At 56.9% G+C, this 20,087-nt stretch overlaps 2 protein-coding genes across 8 annotated transcripts in view; one reads left to right on the forward strand and one right to left on the reverse strand.

Moving 5' to 3' along the window:
• fbxw12 (F-box and WD repeat domain containing 12) overlaps positions 1-14,917 on the reverse strand; it is a 67,450-nt gene extending 52,533 nt beyond the window's left edge. The window contains exon 1 of one of the 2 annotated variants that reach the window (XM_033037195.1): positions 14,640-14,917. In XM_033037195.1, coding sequence (XP_032893086.1) covers positions 14,640-14,741 — 102 coding nt within the window. In that variant the 5' untranslated portion in view covers positions 14,742-14,917. The remainder of the gene's footprint in view (positions 1-14,639) is intronic. The other variant, XM_033037194.1, reaches the window with a different exon arrangement.
• Positions 1-19,595, forward strand: part of LOC116983422 — a 96,609-nt gene extending 77,014 nt beyond the window's left edge. For 5 of the 6 annotated variants that reach the window (XM_033037188.1, XM_033037190.1, XM_033037191.1 and 2 more), the window contains one exon: positions 16,545-19,595. In XM_033037188.1, coding sequence (XP_032893079.1) covers positions 16,554-18,137 — 1,584 coding nt within the window. In that variant the 5' untranslated portion in view covers positions 16,545-16,553 and the 3' untranslated portion in view covers positions 18,138-19,595. Of the gene's footprint in view, positions 1-15,066; positions 15,224-16,544 lie in introns of those variants that run through there. The other variant, XM_033037193.1, reaches the window with a different exon arrangement.
• Positions 19,596-20,087: the final 492 nt, after the last annotated feature.

The raw sequence follows: 20,087 nt of genomic DNA on the forward strand, positions 1-20,087 counted from the left end.
TCCAGGGAGCGGGCACTGTGTTACTCCAGGGAGCGGGCACTGTGCTACTCCAGGGAGCGGGCACTGTGTTACTCCAGGGAGTGGGCACTGTGTTACTCCAGGGAGCGGGCACTGTGTTACTCCAGGGTGCGGGCACTGTTACTCCAGGGAGCGGGCACCGTCACTCCAGGGAGCGGGCACTGTGTTACTCCAGGGAGCGGGCACTGTTGTTCCAGGGAGTGGGCACTGTGTTACTCCGGGGAACTCATACTGTTTCTTCGGGGAGCGGGCACTGTGTTACTCCAGGGAGCAGGCACTGTGTTACTCCAGGGAGCAGGCACTGTTACTAAGGGGAACGGGCACTTTGCTACTCCGGGGAGCGGGCACTGTGCTTCTCCGGGGAGCGGGCACTGTTACTTCGGGGAGCGGGCACTGTTACTTCGGGGAGCGGGCACTGTGTTACTCCGGGGAGCGGGCACTGTGTTACTCCGGGGAGCGGGCACTGTATTACTCCGGGGAGCGGGCACTGTGTTACTCGGGGGAGCGGGCACTGTTACTCCAGGGAGCGGGCACTGTTACTCCGGCGAGCGGGCTCTGTTACTCCGGGGAGCGGTCACTGTTTCTCCGGGGAGCGGGCACTGTCACTTCGGGGAGCGGGCGCCGTGTTACTCCGGGGAGCAGGCGCACTATTACTCCAGGGAGCGGGTACTGTGTTACTTCGGGGAGCGGGCACTGTTACTCCAGGGAGCGGGCACTGTTACTCCAGGGAGCGGGCACTGTGTTACTCCAGCGAGCTGGCACTGTGTTACTCCAGGGAGCAGGCACTGTGTTACTCCAGGGAGCGGGCACTGTTACTCCAGGGAGCGGGCACTGTGTTACTCCAGGGAGCGGGCGCATTGTTACTCCAGGGAGTGGGCACTGTTACTCCAGGGAGCGGGTTCTGTGTTACTCCGGGGAGCGAGCTTTGTGTTACTCCAGGGAGCGGGCACTGTGTTACTCCAGGGAGCGGGCACTGTTGCTCCAGGGAGCGGGCACTGTGTTACTCCGGGGAGCTCGTACTGTTACTTCGGGGAGCGGGCACTGTGTTACTCCAGGGAGCAGGCACTGTGTTACTCCAGGGAGCGGGCACTGTGTTACTCCAGGGAGCGGGCACTGTTACTCCAGGGAGCGGGCACTGTTATTCCAGGGAGCGAGCTTTGTGTTACTCCAGGGAGCGGGCACTGTTACTCCAAGGAGCGGGCACTGTGTTACTCCAGGGAGCGGGCACTGTTGCTCCAGGGAGCTGGCACTGGGTTACTCCAGGGAGCGGGCACTGTGTTACTCCAGGCAGCGGGCACTGTTACTCCAGGGAGCGGGTACTGTGTTACTCCGGGGAGCGAGCTTTGTGTTACTCCAGGGAGCGGGCACTGTGTTACTCCAGGGAGCGGGCACTGTTGCTCCAGGGAGCGGGCACTGTGTTACTCCGGGGAGCTCGTACTGTTACTTCGGGGAGCGGGCACTGTGTTACTCCAGGGAGCGGGCACTGTGTTACTCCAGGGAGCGGGCACTGTGTTACTCCAGGGAGCGGGCACTGTGTTACTCCAGGGAGCGGGCACTGTGTTACTCCAGGGAGAGGGCACTGTTACTCCAGGGAGAGGGCACTGTTACTCCAGGGAGCGGGCACTGTAACTCCAGGGAGCGGGCACTGTGTCACTCTAGGGAGCGGGCACTGTGTTACTCCAGGAAGCGGGCACTGTGTTACTCCAGGGAGCGGGCACATTGTTACTCCAGGGAGTGGGCACTGGTACTCCAGGGAGCGGGCACTGTGTTACTGCAGGGAGTGGGCACTGTTACTCCAGGGAGCGGGCACATTGTTACTCCAGGGAGCGGGCAGTTACTCCAGGGAGCGGGCACTGTGTTACTCCAGGGAGCGGGCACTGTTACTCAAGGGAGCGGGCACTGTTACTCAAGGGAGCGGGCACATTCTTACTCCAGGGAGCGGGCACTGTTACTCCAGGGAGCGGGCACTGTTACTCCAGGGAGTGGGCACTGTGTTACTCCAGGGAGCGGGCACTGTGTTACTCCAGGGAGAGGGCACTGTTACTCCAGGGAGAGGGCACTGTTACTCCAGGGAGCGGGCACTGTAACTCCAGGGAGCGGGCACTGTGTCACTCTAGGGAGCGGGCACGGTGTTACTCCAGGAAGCGGGCACTGTGTTACTCCAGGGAGCGGGCACATTGTTACTCCAGGGAGTGGGCACTGGTACTCCAGGGAGCGGGCACTGTGTTACTGCAGGGAGTGGGCACTGTTACTCCAGGGAGCGGGCACATTGTTACTCCAGGGAGCGGGCAGTTACTCCAGGGAGCGGGCACTGTGTTACTCCAGGGAGCGGGCACTGTTACTCAAGGGAGCGGGCACTGTTACTCAAGGGAGCGGGCACATTCTTACTCCAGGGAGCGGGCACTGTTACTCCAGGGAGCGGGCACTGTTACTCCAGGGAGCGGGCACTGTGTTACTCCAGGGAGCGGGCACTGTGTTACTCCAGGGAGCGGGCATTGTGTTACTCCAGGGAGTGGGCACTGTGTTACTCCAGGGAGTGGGCACTGTGTTACTCCAGGGAGCGGGCACTGTTACTCCAGGGAGCAGGCACTGTGTTACTCCAGGGAGCGGGCACAGTGCTACTCCAGGGAGCGGGCACTGTGTAACTCCAGGGAGCGGGCACTGTGTTACTCCAGGGAGCGGGCACTGTGTTACTCCAGGGAGCGGGCACTGTGTTACTCCAGGGAGCGGGCACTGTGTTACTCCAGGGAGCGGGCATTGTTACTCCAGGGAGCGGGCATTGTGTTACTCTAGGGAGCGGGCACTGTGTTACTCCAGGGAGCGGGCACTGTTACTCCAGGGAGCGGGCACTGTTACTCCAGGGAGCGGGCACTGTTACTTCAGGGAGCGGGCACTGTGTTACTCCAGGGAGCGGGCACTGTGTTACTCCAGGGAGCGGGCACTGTGTTACTCCAGGGAGCGGGCACTGTTACTCCAGTGAGCGAGCACTGTTACTCCAGGGAGCGGGCACTGTGTTACTCCAGGGAGCTGGCACTGTGTTACTCCAGGGAGCGGGCACTGTGTTACTCCAGGGAGCGGGCACTGTGTTACTCCAGGTAGCGGGCACTGTTACTCCAGGGAGCAGGCACTGTTACTCCAGGGAGCGGGCACTGTTACTCCAGGGAGCGGGCACTGTGTTTCTCCAGGGAGCGGGCACTGTTACTCCAGGGAGCGGGCACTGTTACTCCAGGGAGCGGGCACTGTTACTCCAGGGAGCGGGCACTGTTACTCCAGGGAGCGGGCACTGTGTTTCTCCAGGGAGCGGGCACTGTGTTACTCCAGAGAGCGGGCACTGTGTTACTCCAGGGAGCGGGCACTGTGTTACTCCAGGGTGCGGGCACTGTGTTACTCCAGGGTGCGGGCAATGTGTTACTCCAGGGAGCCGGCACTGTGTTACTCCAGGGAGCGGGCACTGTGTTTCTCCAGGGAGCGGGCACTGTGTTACTACAGAGAGTGGGCACATTGTTACTCCAGGGAGCGGGCACTGTTACTCGAGGGAGCGGGCACTGTGTTACTCCAGGGAGCGGGCACTGTGTTACTCCAGGGAGCGGGCACTGTGTTACTCCAGGGAGCGGGCACTGTGTTACTCCAGGGAGCGGGCACTGTGTTACTCCAGGGAGCGGGCACTGTTACTCCAGGGAGCGGGCACTATGTTTCTCCAGGGAGCGGGCACTGTGTTACTCCAGGGAGCGGGCACATTGTTACTCCAGGGAGCGGGCACTGTGTTACTCCAGGGAGCGGGCACTGTGTTACTCCAGGGAGCGGGCACTGTGTTACTCCAGGGAGCGGGCACTGCGTTATTCCAGGGAGCGGGCACTGCGTTACTCCAGGGAGCGGGCACATTGTTACTCCAGGGAGCGGGCACTGTGTTACTCCAGGGAGCGGGCACATTGTTACTGCAGGGAGTGGGCACTGTGTTACTCCAGGGAGCGGGCACTGTGTTACTCCAGGGAGCGGGCACTGTGTTACTCCAGGGAGCGGGCACTGTGTTACTCCAGGGAGCGGGCACTGTTACTCCAGGGAGCGGGCATTGTGTTACTCCAGGGAGCGGGCACAGTGTTACTCCAGGGAGCGGGCACAGTGTTACTCCAGGGAGCGGGCACATTGTTACTCCAGGGAGCGGGCACATTGTTACTCCAGGGAGCGGGCACTGTTACTCCAGGGAGCGGGCACTGTTACTCCAGGGAGCGGGCACTGTGTTACTCCAGGGAGCGGACACATTGTTACTCCAGGTAGCGGGCACATTGTTACTCCAGGAAGCGGGCACTGAGTTACTCCAGGGAGCGGGCACTGTGTTACTCCAGGGAGCGGGCACTGTTACTCCAGGGAGCGGGCACTGTGTTACTCCAGGGAGCGGGCACTGTTACTCCAGGGAGCGGGCACTGTGTTTCTCCAGGGAGCGGGCACTGTGTTACTCCAGGGAGCGGGCACTGTGTTACTCCAGGGAGCGGGCACTGTTACTCCAGGGAGCGGGCACTGTGTTACTCCAGGGAGCGGGCACTGTTACTCCAGGGAGCGGGCACTGTGTTTCTCCAGGGAGCGGGCACTGTGTTACTCCAGGGAGCGGGCACATTGTTACTCCAGGGAGCGGGCACTGTGTTACTCCAGGGAGCGGGCACTGTGTTACTCCAGGGTGCGGGCAATGTGTTACTCCAGGGAGCCGGCACTGTGTTACTCCAGGGAGCGGGCACTGTGTTTCTCCAGGGAGCGGGCACTGTGTTACTACAGAGAGTGGGCACATTGTTACTCCAGGGAGCGGGCACTGTTACTCCAGGGAGCGGGCACTGTGTTACTCCAGGGAGCGGGCACTGTGATACTCCAGGGAGCGGGCACTGTGTTACTCCAGGGAGCGGGCACTGTGTTACTCCAGGGAGCGGGCACTGTGTTACTCCAGGGAGCGGGCACTGTGTTACTCCAGGGAGCGGGCACTGTTACTCCAGGGAGCGGGCACTGTGTTTCTCCAGGGAGCGGGCACTGTGTTACTCCAGGGAGCGGGCACATTGTTACTCCAGGGAGCGGGCACTGTGTTACTCCAGGGAACGGGCACTGTGTTACTCCAGGGAGCGGGCACTGTGTTACTCCAGGGAGCGGGCACTGTGTTATTCCAGGGAGCGGGCACTGCGTTACTCCAGGGAGCGGGCACATTGTTACTCCAGGGAGCGGGCACTGTGTTACTCCAGGGAGCGGGCACATTGTTACTCCAGGGAGTGGGCACTGTGTTACTCCAGGGAGCGGGCACTGTGTTACTCCAGGGAGCGGGCACTGTGTTACTCCAGGGAGCGGGCACTGTGTTACTCCAGGGAGCGGGCACTGTTACTCCAGGGAGCGGGCACTGTGTTACTCCAGGGAGCGGGCACAGTGTTACTCCAGGGAGCGGGCACAGTGTTACTCCAGGGAGCGGGCACATTGTTACTCCAGGGAGCGGGCACATTGTTACTCCAGGGAGCGGGCACTGTTACTCCAGGGAGCGGGCACTGTTACTCCAGGGAGCGGGCACTGTGTTACTCCAGGGAGCGGACACATTGTTACTCCAGGTAGCGGGCACATTGTTACTCCAGGAAGCGGGCACTGAGTTACTCCAGGGAGCGGGCACTGTGTTACTCCAGGGAGCGGGCACTGTTACTCCAGGGAGCGGGCACTGTGTTACTCCAGGGAGCGGGCACTGTTACTCCAGGGAGCGGGCACTGTGTTTCTCCAGGGAGCGGGCACTGTGTTACTCCAGGGAGCGGGCACTGTGTTACTCCAGGGAGCGGGCACTGTTACTCCAGGGAGCGGGCACTGTGTTACTCCAGGGAGCGGGCACTGTTACTCCAGGGAGCGGGCACTGTGTTTCTCCAGGGAGCGGGCACTGTGTTACTCCAGGGAGCGGGCACATTGTTACTCCAGGGAGCGGGCACTGTGTTACTCCAGGGAGCGGGCACTGTGTTACTCCAGGGAGCGGGCACAGTGTTACTCCAGGGAGCGGGCACATTGTTACTCCAGGGAGCGGGCACATTGTTACTCCAGGGAGCGGGCACATTGTTACTCCAGGGAGCGGGCACTGTGTTACTCCAGGGAGCGGGCACTGTGTTACTCCAGGGAGCGGGCACTGTGTTACTCCAGGGAGCGGGCACATTGTTACTCCAGGGAGCGGGCACTGTGTTACTCCAGGGAGCGGGCACTGTGTTACTCCAGGGAGCGGGCACTGTGTTACTCCAGGGAGCGGGCACTGTTACTCCAGGGAGCGGGCACTGTGTTTCTCCAGGGAGCGGGCACTGTGTTACTCCAGGGAGCGGGCACATTGTTACTCCAGGGAGCGGGCACTGTGTTACTCCAGGGAGCGGGCACTGTGTTACTCCATGGAGCGGGCACTGTTACTCCAGGGAGCGGGCACTGTGTTACTCCAGGGAGCGGGCACTGTTACTCCAGGGAGCGGGCATTGTGTTACTCCAGGGAGCGGGCACTGTGTTACTCCAGGGAGCGGGCACTGTGTTACTCCAGGGAGCGGGCACTGTTACTCCAGGGAGCGGGCACTATGTTTCTCCAGGGAGCGGGCACTGTTACTCCAGGGAGCGGGCACTGTGTTTCTCCAGGGAGCGGGCACTGTGTTACTCCAGGGAGCGGGCACATTGTTACTCCAGGGAGCGGGCACTGTGTTACTCCAGGGAGCGGGCACTGTGTTACTCCAGGGAGCGGGCACTGTTACTCCAGGGAGCGGGCACTGTGTTACTCCAGGGAGCGGGCACTGTTACTCCAGGGAGCGGGCATTGTGTTACTCCAGGGAGCGGGCACTGTGTTACTCCAGGGAGCGGGCACTGTGTTACTCCAGGGAGCGGGCACTGTTACTCCAGGGAGCGGGCACTGTGTTACTCCAGGGAGCGGGCACTGTTACTCCGGGGAGCGGGCACTGTGTTACTCCAGGGAGCGGGCACTGTGTTACTCCAGGGAGCGGGCACTGTGTTACTCCAGGGAGCGGGCACTGTGTTACTCCAGGGAGCGGGCACTGTGTTACTCCAGGGAGCGGGCACTGTGTTACTCCAGGGGGCGGGCACTGTGTTACTCCAGGGAGCGGGCACTGTGTTACTCCAGTGAGCGGGCAGTGTTACTCCAGGGAGCGGGCACTGTGTTACTCCAGGGAGCGGGCACTGTGTTACTCCAGGGAGCGGGCACTGTGTTACTCCAGGGAGCGGGCACTGTGTTACTCCAGGGAGCGGGCACTGTGTTACTCCAGGGAGCAGGCACATTGTTACTCCAGGGAGCGGGCACATTGTTACTCCAGGAAGCGGGCACTGTGTTACTCCAGGGAGCGGGCTCTGTGTTACTCCAGGGAGCGGGCACTGTGTTACGCCAGGGAGCGGGCACTGTGTTACTCCAGGGAGCGGGCAGTTACTCCAGGGAGCGGGCACTGTGTTACTCCAGGGAGCGGGCACTGTGTTACTCCAGGGAGCGGACACATTGTTACTCCAGGTAGCGGGCACATTGTTACTCCAGGAAGCGGGCACTGTGTTACTCCAGGGAGCGGGCACTGTGTTACTCCAGGGAGCGGGCACTGTGTTACTCCAGGGAGCGGGCACTGTGTTACTCCAGGGAGCGGGCACTGTGTTTCTCCAGGGAGCGGGCACTGTTACTCCAGGGAGCGGGCACATTGTTACTCCAGGGAGCGGGCACTGTGTTACTCCAGGGAGCGGGCACTGTGTTACTCCCGGGAGCGGGCACTGTGTTACTCCAGGGAGCGTGCACTGCGTTACTCCAGGGAGCGGGCACTGCGTTACTCCAGGGAGCGGGCACTGCGTTACTCCAGGGAGCGGGCACATTGTTACTCCAGGGAGCGGGCACTGTGTTACTCCAGGGAGCGGGCACATTGTTACTCCAGGGAGCGGGCACTGTGTTACTCCAGGGAGAGGGCACTGTGTTACTCCAGGGAGCGGGTACTGTGTTACTCCAGGGAGTGGGCACTGTGTTACTCCAGGGAGCGGGCACATTGTTACTCCAGGGAACGGGCAATGTGTTACTCCAGGGAGCGGGCACTGTGTTACTCCAGGGAGCGGGCACTGTGTTACTCCAGGGAGCGGGCACATTGTTACTCCAGGGAGCGGGCACTGTGTTACTCCAGGGAGCGGGCACTGTGTTACTCCAGGGAGCGGGCACATTGTTACTCCAGGGAGCGGGCACATTGTTACTCCAGTGAGCGGGCACAGTGTTACTCCAGGGAGCGGGCACTGTGTTACTCCAGGGAGCGGGCACTGTGTTACTCCAGGGAGCGGGCACTGTGTTACTCCAGGGAGCGGGCACTGTGTTACTCCAGGGAGCGGGCACTGTGTTACTCCAGGGAGCGGGCACTGTGTTACTCCAGGGAGCGGGCACTGTGTTACTCCAGGGAGCGGGCACATTGTTACTCCAGGGAGCGGGCACATTGTTACTCCAGGAAGCGGGCACTGTGTTACTCCAGGGAGCGGGCTCTGTGTTACTCCAGGGAGCGGGCACTGTGTTACGCCAGGGAGCGGGCACTGTGTTACTCCAGGGAGCGGGCAGTTACTCCAGGGAGCGGGCACTGTGTTACTCCAGGGAGCGGGCACTGTGTTACTCCAGGGAGCGGACACATTGTTACTCCAGGTAGCGGGCACATTGTTACTCCAGGAAGCGGGCACTGTGTTACTCCAGGGAGCGGGCACTGTGTTACTCCAGGGAGCGGGCACTGTGTTACTCCAGGGAGCGGGCACTGTGTTACTCCAGGGAGCGGGCACTGTGTTTCTCCAGGGAGCGGGCACTGTTACTCCAGGGAGCGGGCACATTGTTACTCCAGGGAGCGGGCACTGTGTTACTCCAGGGAGCGGGCACTGCGTTACTCCAGGGAGCGGGCACTGCGTTACTCCAGGGAGCGGGCACTGCGTTACTCCAGGGAGCGGGCACTGCGTTACTCCAGGGAGCGGGCACTGCGTTACTCCAGGGAGCGGGCACATTGTTACTCCAGGGAGCGGGCACTGTGTTACTCCAGGGAGCGGGCACATTGTTACTCCAGGGAGCGGGCACTGTGTTACTCCAGGGAGAGGGCACTGTGTTACTCCAGGGAGCGGGCACTGTGTTACTCCAGGGAGCGGGCACTGTGTTACTCCAGGGAGCGGGCACATTGTTACTCCAGGGAACGGGCAATGTGTTACTCCAGGGATCGGGCACTGTGTTACTCCAGGGAGCGGGCACTGTGTTACTCCAGGGAGCGGGCACATTGTTACTCCAGGGAGCGGGCACTGTGTTACTCCAGGGAGCGGGCACTGTGTTACTCCAGGGAGCGGGCACATTGTTACTCCAGGGAGCGGGCACATTGTTACTCCAGTGAGCGGGCACAGTGTTACTCCAGGGAGCGGGCACTGTGTTACTCCAGGGAGCGGGCACTGTGTTACTCCAGGGAGCGGGCACTGTGTTACTCCAGGGAGCGGGCACTGTGTTACTCCAGGGAGCGGGCACTGTGTTACTCCAGGGAGCGGGCACTGTGTTACTCCAGGGAGCGGGCACTGTGTTACTCCAGGGAGCGGGCACTGTGTTACTCCAGGGAGCGGGCACTGTGTTACTCCAGGGAGCGGGCACTGTTACTCCACGGAGCGGGCACTGTGTTACTCCAGGGAGCGGGCACTGTTACTCCGGGGAGCGGGCACTGTGTTACTCCGGGAGCGGGCACTGTGTTACTCCAGGGAGCGGGCACTGTGTTACTCCAGGGAGCGGGCACTGTGTTACTCCAGGGAGCGGGCACTGTGTTACTCCAGGGAGCGGGCACTGTGTTACTCCAGGGGGCGGGCTCTGTGTTACTCCAAGGAGCGGGCACTGTGTTACTCCAGTGAGCGGGCAGTGTTACTCCAGGGAGCGGGCACTGTGTTACTCCAGGGAGCGGGCACTGTGTTACTCCAGGGAGCGGGCACTGTGTTACTCCAGGGAGCGGGCACTGTGTTACTCCAGGGAGCGGGCACTGTGTTACTCCAGGGAGCTGGCACATTGTTACTCCAGGGAGCGGGCACATTGTTACTCCAGGAAGCGGGCACTGTGTTACTCCAGGGAGCGGGCACTGTGTTACTCCAGGGAGCGGGCACTGTGTTACTCCAGGGAGCGGGCAGTTACTCCAGGGAGCGGGCACTGTGTTTCTCCAGGGAGCGGGCACTGTGTTTCTCCAGGGAGCGGGCACTGTGTTACTCCAGGGAGCGGGCACATTGTTACTCCAGGGAGCGGGCACTGTGTTACTCCAGGGAGCGGACACATTGTTACTCCAGGTAGCGGGCACATTGTTACTCCAGGAAGCGGGCACTGTGTTACTCCAGGGAGCGGGCACTGTGTTACTCCAGGGAGCGGGCACTGTGTTACTCCAGGGAGCGGGCACTGTGTTACTCCAGGGAGCGGGCACTGTGTTTCTCCAGGGAGCGGGCACTGTTACTCCAGGGAGCGGGCACATTGTTACTCCAGGGAGCGGGCACTGTGTTACTCCAGGGAGCGGGCACTGTGTTACTCCAGGGAGCGGGCACTGTGTTACTCCAGGGAGCGTGCACTGCGTTACTCCAGGGAGCGGGCACTGCGTTACTCCAGGGAGCGGGCACTGCGTTACTCCAGGGAGCGGGCACATTGTTACTCCAGGGAGCGGGCATTGTGTTACTCCAGGGAGCGGGCACATTGTTACTCCAGGGAGCGGGCACTGTGTTACTCCAGGGAGAGGGCACTGTGTTACTCCAGGGAGCGGGTACTGTGTTACTCCAGGGAGCGGGCACTGTGTTACTCCAGGGAGCGGGCACATTGTTACTCCAGGGAACGGGCAATGTGTTACTCCAGGGAGCGGGCACTGTGTTACTCCAGGGAGCGGGCACTGTGTTACTCCAGGGAGCGGGCACATTGTTACTCCAGGGAGCGGGCACTGTGTTACTCCAGGGAGCGGGCACTGTGTTACTCCAGGGAGCGGGCACATTGTTACTCCAGGGAGCGGGCACATTGTTACTCCAGTGAGCGGGCACAGTGTTACTCCAGGGAGCGGGCACTGTGTTACTCCAGGGAGCGGGCACTGTGTTACTCCAGGGAGCGGGCACTGTGTTACTCCAGGGAGCGGGCACTGTGTTACTCCAGGGAGCGGGCACTGTGTTACTCCAGGGAGCGGGCACTGTGTTACTCCAGGGAGCGGGCACTGTGTTACTCCAGGGAGCGGGCACTGTGTTACTCCAGGGAGCGGGCACTGTGTTACTCCAGGGAGCGGGCACTGTTACTCCAGGGAGCGGGCATTGTGTTACTCCAGGGAGCGGGCACAGTGTTACTCCAGGGAGCGGGCACATTGTTACTCCAGGGAGCGGGCACATTGTTACTCCAGGGAGCGGGCACATTGTTACTCCAGGGAGCGGGCACTGTGTTACTCCAGGGAGCGGGCACTGTTACTCCAGGGAGCGGGCATTGTGTTACTCCAGGGAGCGGGCACTGTGTTACTCCAGGGAGCGGGCACTGTGTTACTCCATGGAGCGGGCACTGTTACTCCAGGGAGCGGGCACTGTGTTACTCCAGGGAGCGGGCACTGTTACTCCGGGGAGCGGGCATTGTGTTACTCCGGGGAGCGGGCATTGTGTTACTCCAGGGAGCGGGCACTGTGTTACTCCAGGGAGCGGGCACTGTGTTACTCCAGGGAGCGGGCACTGTGTTACTCCAGGGAGCGGGCACTGTGTTACTCCAGGGAGCGGGCACTGTGTTACTCCAGGGGGCGGGCACTGTGTTACTCCAAGGAGCGGGCACTGTTACTCCAGGGAGCGGGCACTGTTACTCCAGGGAGCGGGCACATTGTTACTCCAGGAAGCGGGCAATGTGTTACTCCAGGGAGCGGGCACTGTGTTACTCCAGGGAGCGGGCACTGTGTTACTCCAGGGAGCGGGCACTGTGTACTCCAGGGAGCGGGCACTGTTACTCCAGGGAGCGGGCACTGTGTTTCTCCAGGGAGCGGGCACTGTGTTACTCCAGGGAGCGGGCACATTGTTACTCCAGGGAGCGGGCACTGCGTTACTCCAGGGAGCGGGCACTGCGTTACTCCAGGGAGCGGGCACTGCGTTACTCCAGGGAGCGGGCACTGCGTTACTCCAGGGAGCGGGCACTGCGTTACTCCAGGGAGCGGGCACATTGTTACTCCAGGGAGCGGGCACTGTGTTACTCCAGGGAGCGGGCACATTGTTACTCCAGGGAGCGGGCACTGTGTTACTCCAGGGAGAGGGCACTGTGTTACTCCAGGGAGCGGGTACTGTGTTACTCCAGGGAGCGGGCACTGTGTTACTCCAGGGAGCGGGCACATTGTTACTCCAGGGAACGGGCAATGTGTTACTCCAGGGAGCGGGCACTGTGTTACTACATGGAGCGGGCACTGTGTTACTCCAGGGAGCGGGCACATTGTTACTCCAGGGAGCGGGCACTGTGTTACTCCAGGGAGCGGGCACTGTGTTACTCCAGGGAGCGGGCACATTGTTACTCCAGGGAGCGGGCACATTGTTACTCCAGTGAGCGGGCACAGTGTTACTCCAGGGAGCGGGCACTGTGTTACTCCAGGGAGCGGGCAGTGTGTTACTCCAGGGAGCGGGCACTGTGTTACTCCAGGGAGCGGGCACTGTGTTACTCCAGGGAGCGGGCACTGTGTTACTCCAGGGAGCGGGCACTGTGTTACTCCAGGGAGCGGGCACTGTGTTACTCCAGGGAGCGGGCACTGTGTTACTCCAGGGAGCGGGCACTGTTACTCCAGGGAGCGGGCATTGTGTTACTCCAGGGAGCGGGCACTGTGTTACTCCAGGGAGCGGGCACTGTGTTACTCCAGGGAGCGGGCACTGTTACTCCAGGGAGCGGGCACTGTTACTCCGGGGAGCGGGCATTGTGTTACTCCAGGGAGCGGGCATTGTGTTACTCCAGGGAGCGGGCACTGTGTTACTCCAGGGAGCGGGCACTGTGTTACTCCAGGGAGCGGGCACTGTGTTACTCCAGGGAGCGGGCACTGTGTTACTCCAGGGAGCGGGCACTGTGTTACTCCAGGGGGCGGGCACTGTGTTACTCCAAGGAGCGGGCACTGTTACTCCAGGGAGCGGGCACTGTTACTCCAGGGAGCGGGCACATTGTTACTCCAGGAAGCGGGCACTGTGTTACTCCAGGGAGCGGGCACTGTGTTACTCCAGGGAGCGGGCACTGTGTTACTCCAGGGAGTGGGCACTGTGTTACTCCAGGGAGCGGGCACTGTGTTACTCCAGGGAGCGGGCACTGTGTTACTCCAGGGAGCGGGCACTGTGTTACTCCAGGGAGCGGGCACTGTTACTCCAGGGAGCGGGCACTGTGTTACTCCAGGGAGCGGGCACTGTGTTACTCCAGGGGGCGGGCACTGTGTTACTCCAAGGAGCGGGCACTGTTACTCCAGGGAGCGGGCACTGTTACTCCAGGGAGCGGGCACATTGTTACTCCAGGAAGCGGGCACTGTGTTACTCCAGGGAGCGGGCACTGTGTTACTCCAGGGAGCGGGCACTGTGTTACTCCAGGGAGCAGGTACTGTTACTCCAGGGAGCGGGCACTGTTACTCCAGGGAGCGGGCACATTGTTACTCCAGGAAGCGGGCACTGTGTTACTCCAGGGAGCGGGCACTGTGTTACTCCAGGGAGCGGGCACTGTGTTACTCCAGGGAGCGGGCACTGTGTTACTCCAGGGAGCGGGCACTGTTACTCCAGGGAGCGGGCACTGTGTTTCTCCAGGGAGCGGGCACTGTGTTACTCCAGGGAGCGGGCACTGTTACTCCAGGGAGCGGGCACTGTTACTCCAGGGAGCGGGCACATTGTTACTCCAGGAAGCGGGCACTGTGTTACTCCAGGGAGCGGGCACTGTGTTACTCCAGGGAGCGGGCACTGTGTTACTCCAGGGAGCGGGCACTGTGTTACTCCAGGGAGCGGGCACTGTGTTACTCCAGGGAGCGGGCACTGTGTTACTCCAGGGAGCGGGCACTGTTACTCCAGGGAGCGGGCATTGTGTTACTCCAGGGAGCGGGCACTGTGTTACTCCAGGGTGCGGGCACTGTGTTACTCCAGGGAGCGGGCACTGTTACTCCAGGGAGCGGGCACTGTGTTACTCCAGGGAGCGGGCACTGTTACTCCAGGGAGCGGGCATTGTGTTACTCCAGGGAGCGGGCACTGTGTTACTCCAGGGAGCGGGCACTGTGTTACTCCAGGGAGCGGGCACTGTGTTACTCCAGGGAGCGGGCACTGTGTACTCCAGGGAGCGGGCACTGTGTTACTCCAGGGAGCGGGACACTGTTACTCCAGGGAGCGGGCACTGTGTTACTCCAGGGAGCGGGCACTGTGTTACTCCAGGGAGCGGGCACTGTGTTACTCCAGGGAGCGGGCACTGTGTTACTCCAGGGAGCGGGCACTGTGTTACTCCAGGGAGCGGGCACTGTGTTACTCCAGGGAGCGGGCACTGTGTTACTCCAGGGAGCGGGCACTGTGTTACTCCAGGGAGCGGGCACTGTGTTACTCCAGGGAGCGGGCACTGTGTTACTCCAGGGAGCGGGCACTGTGTTACTCCAGGGAGCGGGCACTGTGCTCTGTGACTACAGCAGCCGCCGCCGTGCCTTCACTCACCTCACTAACCCGCGCCGCCCGGCTCAGCTCCGCGGCCTCCAGGAAGGTGAAGATGTGGATCAGACAGTCCTGGGTCAGGGCGCCGGCGTGGAGCGGCTCCATCCCGGTCACCGCCTTACTCCAACCGCGGGGAGCTCCGCCACAGCCCGGGAGAGGGAGGGGGAGAGAGGCCCGAACACCCGACAGAGGCCGAGGCCCAGCGGCGGGAGGCGTGAGGCGTTGACGTCCACAGACGGCCGCTGGTGGCGGGGCCCACACTCACTCACACACACACACACACACAACAGCAGCAGCAGCTTCACTCACCCCTCCCTCCCCGACACTCGCTCCCGCCTCTGTAAAGCCAGCCCCGCCCCGCCGCCTACAAACGCTTCAAACCGAGGAGATTTGTCCGCCTTCAGACACCAGGTGGAATCGTGTGAGAGAGAAGTAAAAAAATACTGCTTTCAAAACTACAATCGAGTTCGGTATTCCGACTGCGCATGCCCAGGTCATAGGTCATTCGCCATAAACATTGTCGTGAGCGGATCTGCTGTGTATTATCAGACCCTTTTATCCGTATTTTCCAGCTTTGATTCTTCTCGGTAAGAAAATACTGCTTTTAAACTATGAATTAGATGTGTTTATTGTTCCTTTGTATAGACCTATGATGATTTGTCTGTTTTATTGCTTTATGCTTCGGTGAGTGTTTTATGCTTCATGCTGCTGCGTGGGGTTCGTGGTCGTGGTCGGGCCCAGGTCTACGGCACTGCGGGCACTGTTGAATTACTGCTGGGCTGTCCCCATCCCCTCCCAGGTGCCGGCAGTGGCCAAGCACCAGTCATCGGCGGGGATGCACACGGCGTGCTGCGGTAATCGGCGGGTCTGGCAACATCTCTGTAGAAACGTCTCGACCCGAAGCGTCACCCATTCGTTTTCTCTGGGGATGCTGCCTGTCCAGCTGAGTTACTGTAGCGTTTTGTGTGTGTCCCCGTTGATGGCAAGTGTTTGCCTTTCACCGGGGGGGGTTGACGCTGGGTGGGGCGGGGGGTGCGGCTGGCGGTACCTTGGGAATTTCAGTGGGGTTGGGCTGGAGTTAGCGCTTCTTCTCCGCGTTGGCAGTGGGCTGCTGCTCCACGGTCGCCCCTGACATCTCCAGCTGCCCCCCGGGCGGGGATGGGACACTGGGGAGGGGGGGGGGGGGACCCGTGACGGTACTGTGGCGATTCTGTAGCGCTTCCGGCGCTAGGGACCCAGGTTCGAGTCTGACTGCAGATGAGACACAGGTCTGTTGCGCACTCTCACCTGTGTCCCACTCGCATCTGCCCCCTCTCTCACTGTTACACCCTGCTCTCCTGCTACCTGGCATCCCCGTTCATCAGATTAAATATATTTTTACACATAAATTATGAATAAAGATAAGAATTTATACACAGTTTATTCAGCCAGCACTTTGTTCGCTTTTTTTTAATATCGAATGACCTTTGACAAATCTCAGGATTCCTTGCGTTTTTCGGAATACCGAACGCTTATTTAACTGTGTGTATTTATGGTTCATTTGTACAAAACTACGATGATTTTGGTGGTTTTATTGTCTTTACCTTGGTCGCTTCCTGGCCCGCTTCGGTGAGTGAGCAAGATCTTGACAATGAATAACACCATTTTTTATTGCTCTTGTTTTGGAGGGGTGGGGGGGGGAGAGGCGAATGAAATGTATGATTTCTATAACTATCAATAGATAATATGAAAAGTATTTGTTGGGTTTTCACCTCTTATATACTAGTCCATGGCCACAGGCTGTATGCACGTTTGTTGACTTCTGAATAAGTTCTGCATGTACATGTGTAAGTAAAGTTGTGTTTACAGGACCGTGTTTGAATTAACATATGATTGACTTTGTTATTCATTTTGTTTTATATGTTACAGGGCAAAGCCATGCCAATTTGTGCAATTTTGGGCTGTTCGAACAGCACATATCACCTGTATAAGTGGAAGTATGATGTGTGTGACAGCCACCACTGTAAAGTTGCAACGGGAAACTGTTTCTGCCCACCTCCCTTCAAACTCTTCCCATTTCCGACAGAGAGGAGGGATGGAGCAGCCCGGTTGCGTTGGGCCAAACTGGTCAACCGAAAGAACCAGAAAGGCACGCATTGGCTGCCTCACCCAAACGGCTATAGCCGCGTGTGCTCTAAGCACTTTGTGGACGGCGAACCAACAGAGCTCAATCCAGACCCGGTGCTGAATCTTGGTTATTTGTTATTGGACTTTCCAATGTCCCCACGTGCACTCCCTCGCAGAGATGAAACACCTTCTAATAAAAGGAGAAAGTCGGTACCAGCAACGCAAACCAATGTTGACCAACATGTTGACGATGGACCAGACAACAAGCGGTTACGAGCTTTTGCTTTAGATCATGCTTATGTGTACAAATGCAGCTGTCAAGAGAACTGTAATTGCACGGGATGCATCCAAAAGCAGAAGGACATAAACAAACTGACTGACAAAGTTGAAATGTTGGTAGGCAAGGTAGAAGAATTGAAACTAAAACTGAAGAATGCTTCCATTAAAAAGCGTTTTTGTAGCAATATCAATGACAAAAATGTGAGAAGATTGACAGGGCTCTTTTCGACGGAAGACTTAGACAACCTATGCGAGTACCTGAAGCCTAAAGCAATGAAAATGCGATATTGCGAAGGGAAGAAAAAAGTCGTCAGTACTATAGTACCAAGAAATTTTAAACAAACGCCAAAGAAGACTGGACCCAAATCAAAACTCAGCGTAAAGGATGAAATGATACTTGTGTTGATGAAGCTGCGCCTTGGGCTGTCGATGGTGTTTCTCGCGTCTTTGTTTGGACTTAGTGTGGGTACATGTTCTAAAATATTCTATACTTGGATTAAATTCCTAGCCATCCAACTGAAACCCCTGATTTTCTGGCCAAATCGTGATTTGATAAGGTCCACGCAACCGAAACAGATAATAAATAAATGGCCAGCACTGAGATGCATTCTCGACTGTGCAGAGATATTTATTGAACGACCACAGCATCTACAGTTGCAGGCTTTGACATGGTCTGAACACAAGAAACACAACACTGTGAAACTATTGGTTGGAATTGCCCCAAACGGCATGATCACATTCTTATCAAATGCTTGGGGTGGGCGATCATCTGATGCACACATTGTTAGGAAGAGCGAATTTTTGAACTTAGTTGATCCTGGGGATTGCATAATGGCAGATAGAGAATTTCCCATTCAAGAAGACTTGAAGTTTCGCCAAGCCTATTTAGAGATTCTCCCTCCCAGCGATGGTTATCAGCCAATGACCACAGAAAAAGTACACAAAACCAAGAAGGTTGCCAATGTCCGCATTCATGTTGAACGTGCCATAGGTCGTCTAAAGTATTTTAACATACTGGGAAACACTTTACCCATCACTTTAGTTCCGCATATTGATGATATTTTCACCGTCTGCGCAGCATTATGTAATTTACTGCCTCCATTGGTGTGTAAATGAGATGTTGTTGCACTTACAGATCATTTTGATCAGAAGTTCAACTTTATCTTCAACCAGATTTGATATGAACTGAAATCCAGAACTTGCCGAGTTTGCAACATGTACATTTCAACAAAATCAGAGTTTTACATCTCTTACATCGCACTTATTTTCAAAACAGTTTTGTTATCACCATGTATCTATACAGTGCTCAGTTATTGCGTTTAATTCATAGTATACAAACTGATGGATTTTTTTCTGACTATGACAGTACTGAACTATACATTTAGTTTGTGAAGGCCCAGTGTAGTTGAATTTGCATAAACAATATTAAGAGATTTTTTTTTTCCAAGCCACAATGACTATTTACTAATAGTTATACCGTGTATGTGTCTGGATTAATTCCAGCATGCATGTCGGGATCTTGTTTTACATATCTGCTGTGTAGTTTTTAATAATTCTTCATGTACCAGGTAGAGATAAAATGTTGGGGAAAACCATAGTGCTTTGGAATTGCAAATAATTGATTAAAAACATGCTAGATGAATATTTAGGAGGTGGCATGTCATGGTTGTTGTACATACGATAGAGGGTTGCTTGTTAGCATTATGGGGGGGGGGGGGGGGGGCGGGATTACTTCTCGGACAATCAACTCCATAATTCTTGCAGATATTCAAGTGAAAGAACATATAACTCTCAGCACATTCGGCATATTTCCTCGTGGTTCAATACAATGCACATCTCGATCAGTAAATGTACAGAAGTTCATACAACTCTTAATTTCTTTCATTTCATTTAATCATTTATCAACCATTGTTTCAGTGTACATTAGCCATTAAGTTACATGTATATTTTTAGAAGTAGTCACACATATGCGTAGTACTTATGTCGAGTTGCATCTCAAAACTACAAATTAATATTGACTTTGTTTCAAGTAAACAAAATTAAAATGTATGGTATATACCATAAACATCAAGTTAACTCGTCTCTCATTACTTTCCTCAGTTGTGTACATGTTGTGTATATGTGTGTGGTATGTATAGTGGTATGTCTAGTATGTTAACATAGATCATAAATCAGGTACATGATTATGCCAAAACAATATGTGTTTTTTTACATTACTGCACACATAAATTTGACAAAGGGGGTCAAATTTCAAATTCCGTCAAAAAAGGTGACAAGCATGATACTGGGTTCATGACTAACATAGTATCAACAACAAATACAAGAAAAGATGGCAAGTTTCTGAAAATGGCATCAGAAAGCTGTACTGTCAGCGCCCGCTCTTGAGGTAATAGTTAACTGCAGGAAGCAGCCTGAGATCGCCACACCTCATCCTTCGAAGACCAGAGCTGAGCTACTGGTACAAGCCCGAGATCACCAACATTATCATACATGTGCTCTGACGGTGAGGGACAATGCCCCCATGTGGTCCTGGACTGTCTTACCACTGTAAATAGAATAAACCATGTGAGTTCACCCTTCTACAGTGTGGTAATAAGCGAGTTCGGTATCCGAAAAACGCAAGGAATCATCGGATTTGTCAAAGGTCATTTGCCATAAAGAAAAATCGAACCAGGCTCTAGATACAGTGAGTATATTTTGGGTCCTATTTTATTTGGCTTTTTTTAAGCTTTTATTGGTCATGGCTGACTCAAATTATGAAAATGTGACACTTGAAGATTTTCAAAGATGGAAAGTCGATGCTTTGAAGATTTTTTTAGCGGACAGGGGGTCGAGAAGAACGGGAAGAAAAGCTGAACTTGCAGCTCTATCTTTAGCTGCAGTAGTCATGAAGAAGATTGTTCTGCCAACTGCAGGTGAAGAAAAACATAGTCATTTTGATCAGTACAAAGAACTCCTGAAATGTGGAGAAAAAATTCTTCCCGATCCCACGAGTGAACTGAAAGATGGGTGGCTTGGAGAATCGACAGGAATAAACTTCTGGCCTCCCACAGTCACTGTCGACTT

Source organism: Amblyraja radiata, chromosome 18, assembly GCF_010909765.2.
Source record: "Amblyraja radiata isolate CabotCenter1 chromosome 18, sAmbRad1.1.pri, whole genome shotgun sequence".
Taxonomy (NCBI): Eukaryota; Metazoa; Chordata; class Chondrichthyes; order Rajiformes; family Rajidae; genus Amblyraja; species Amblyraja radiata.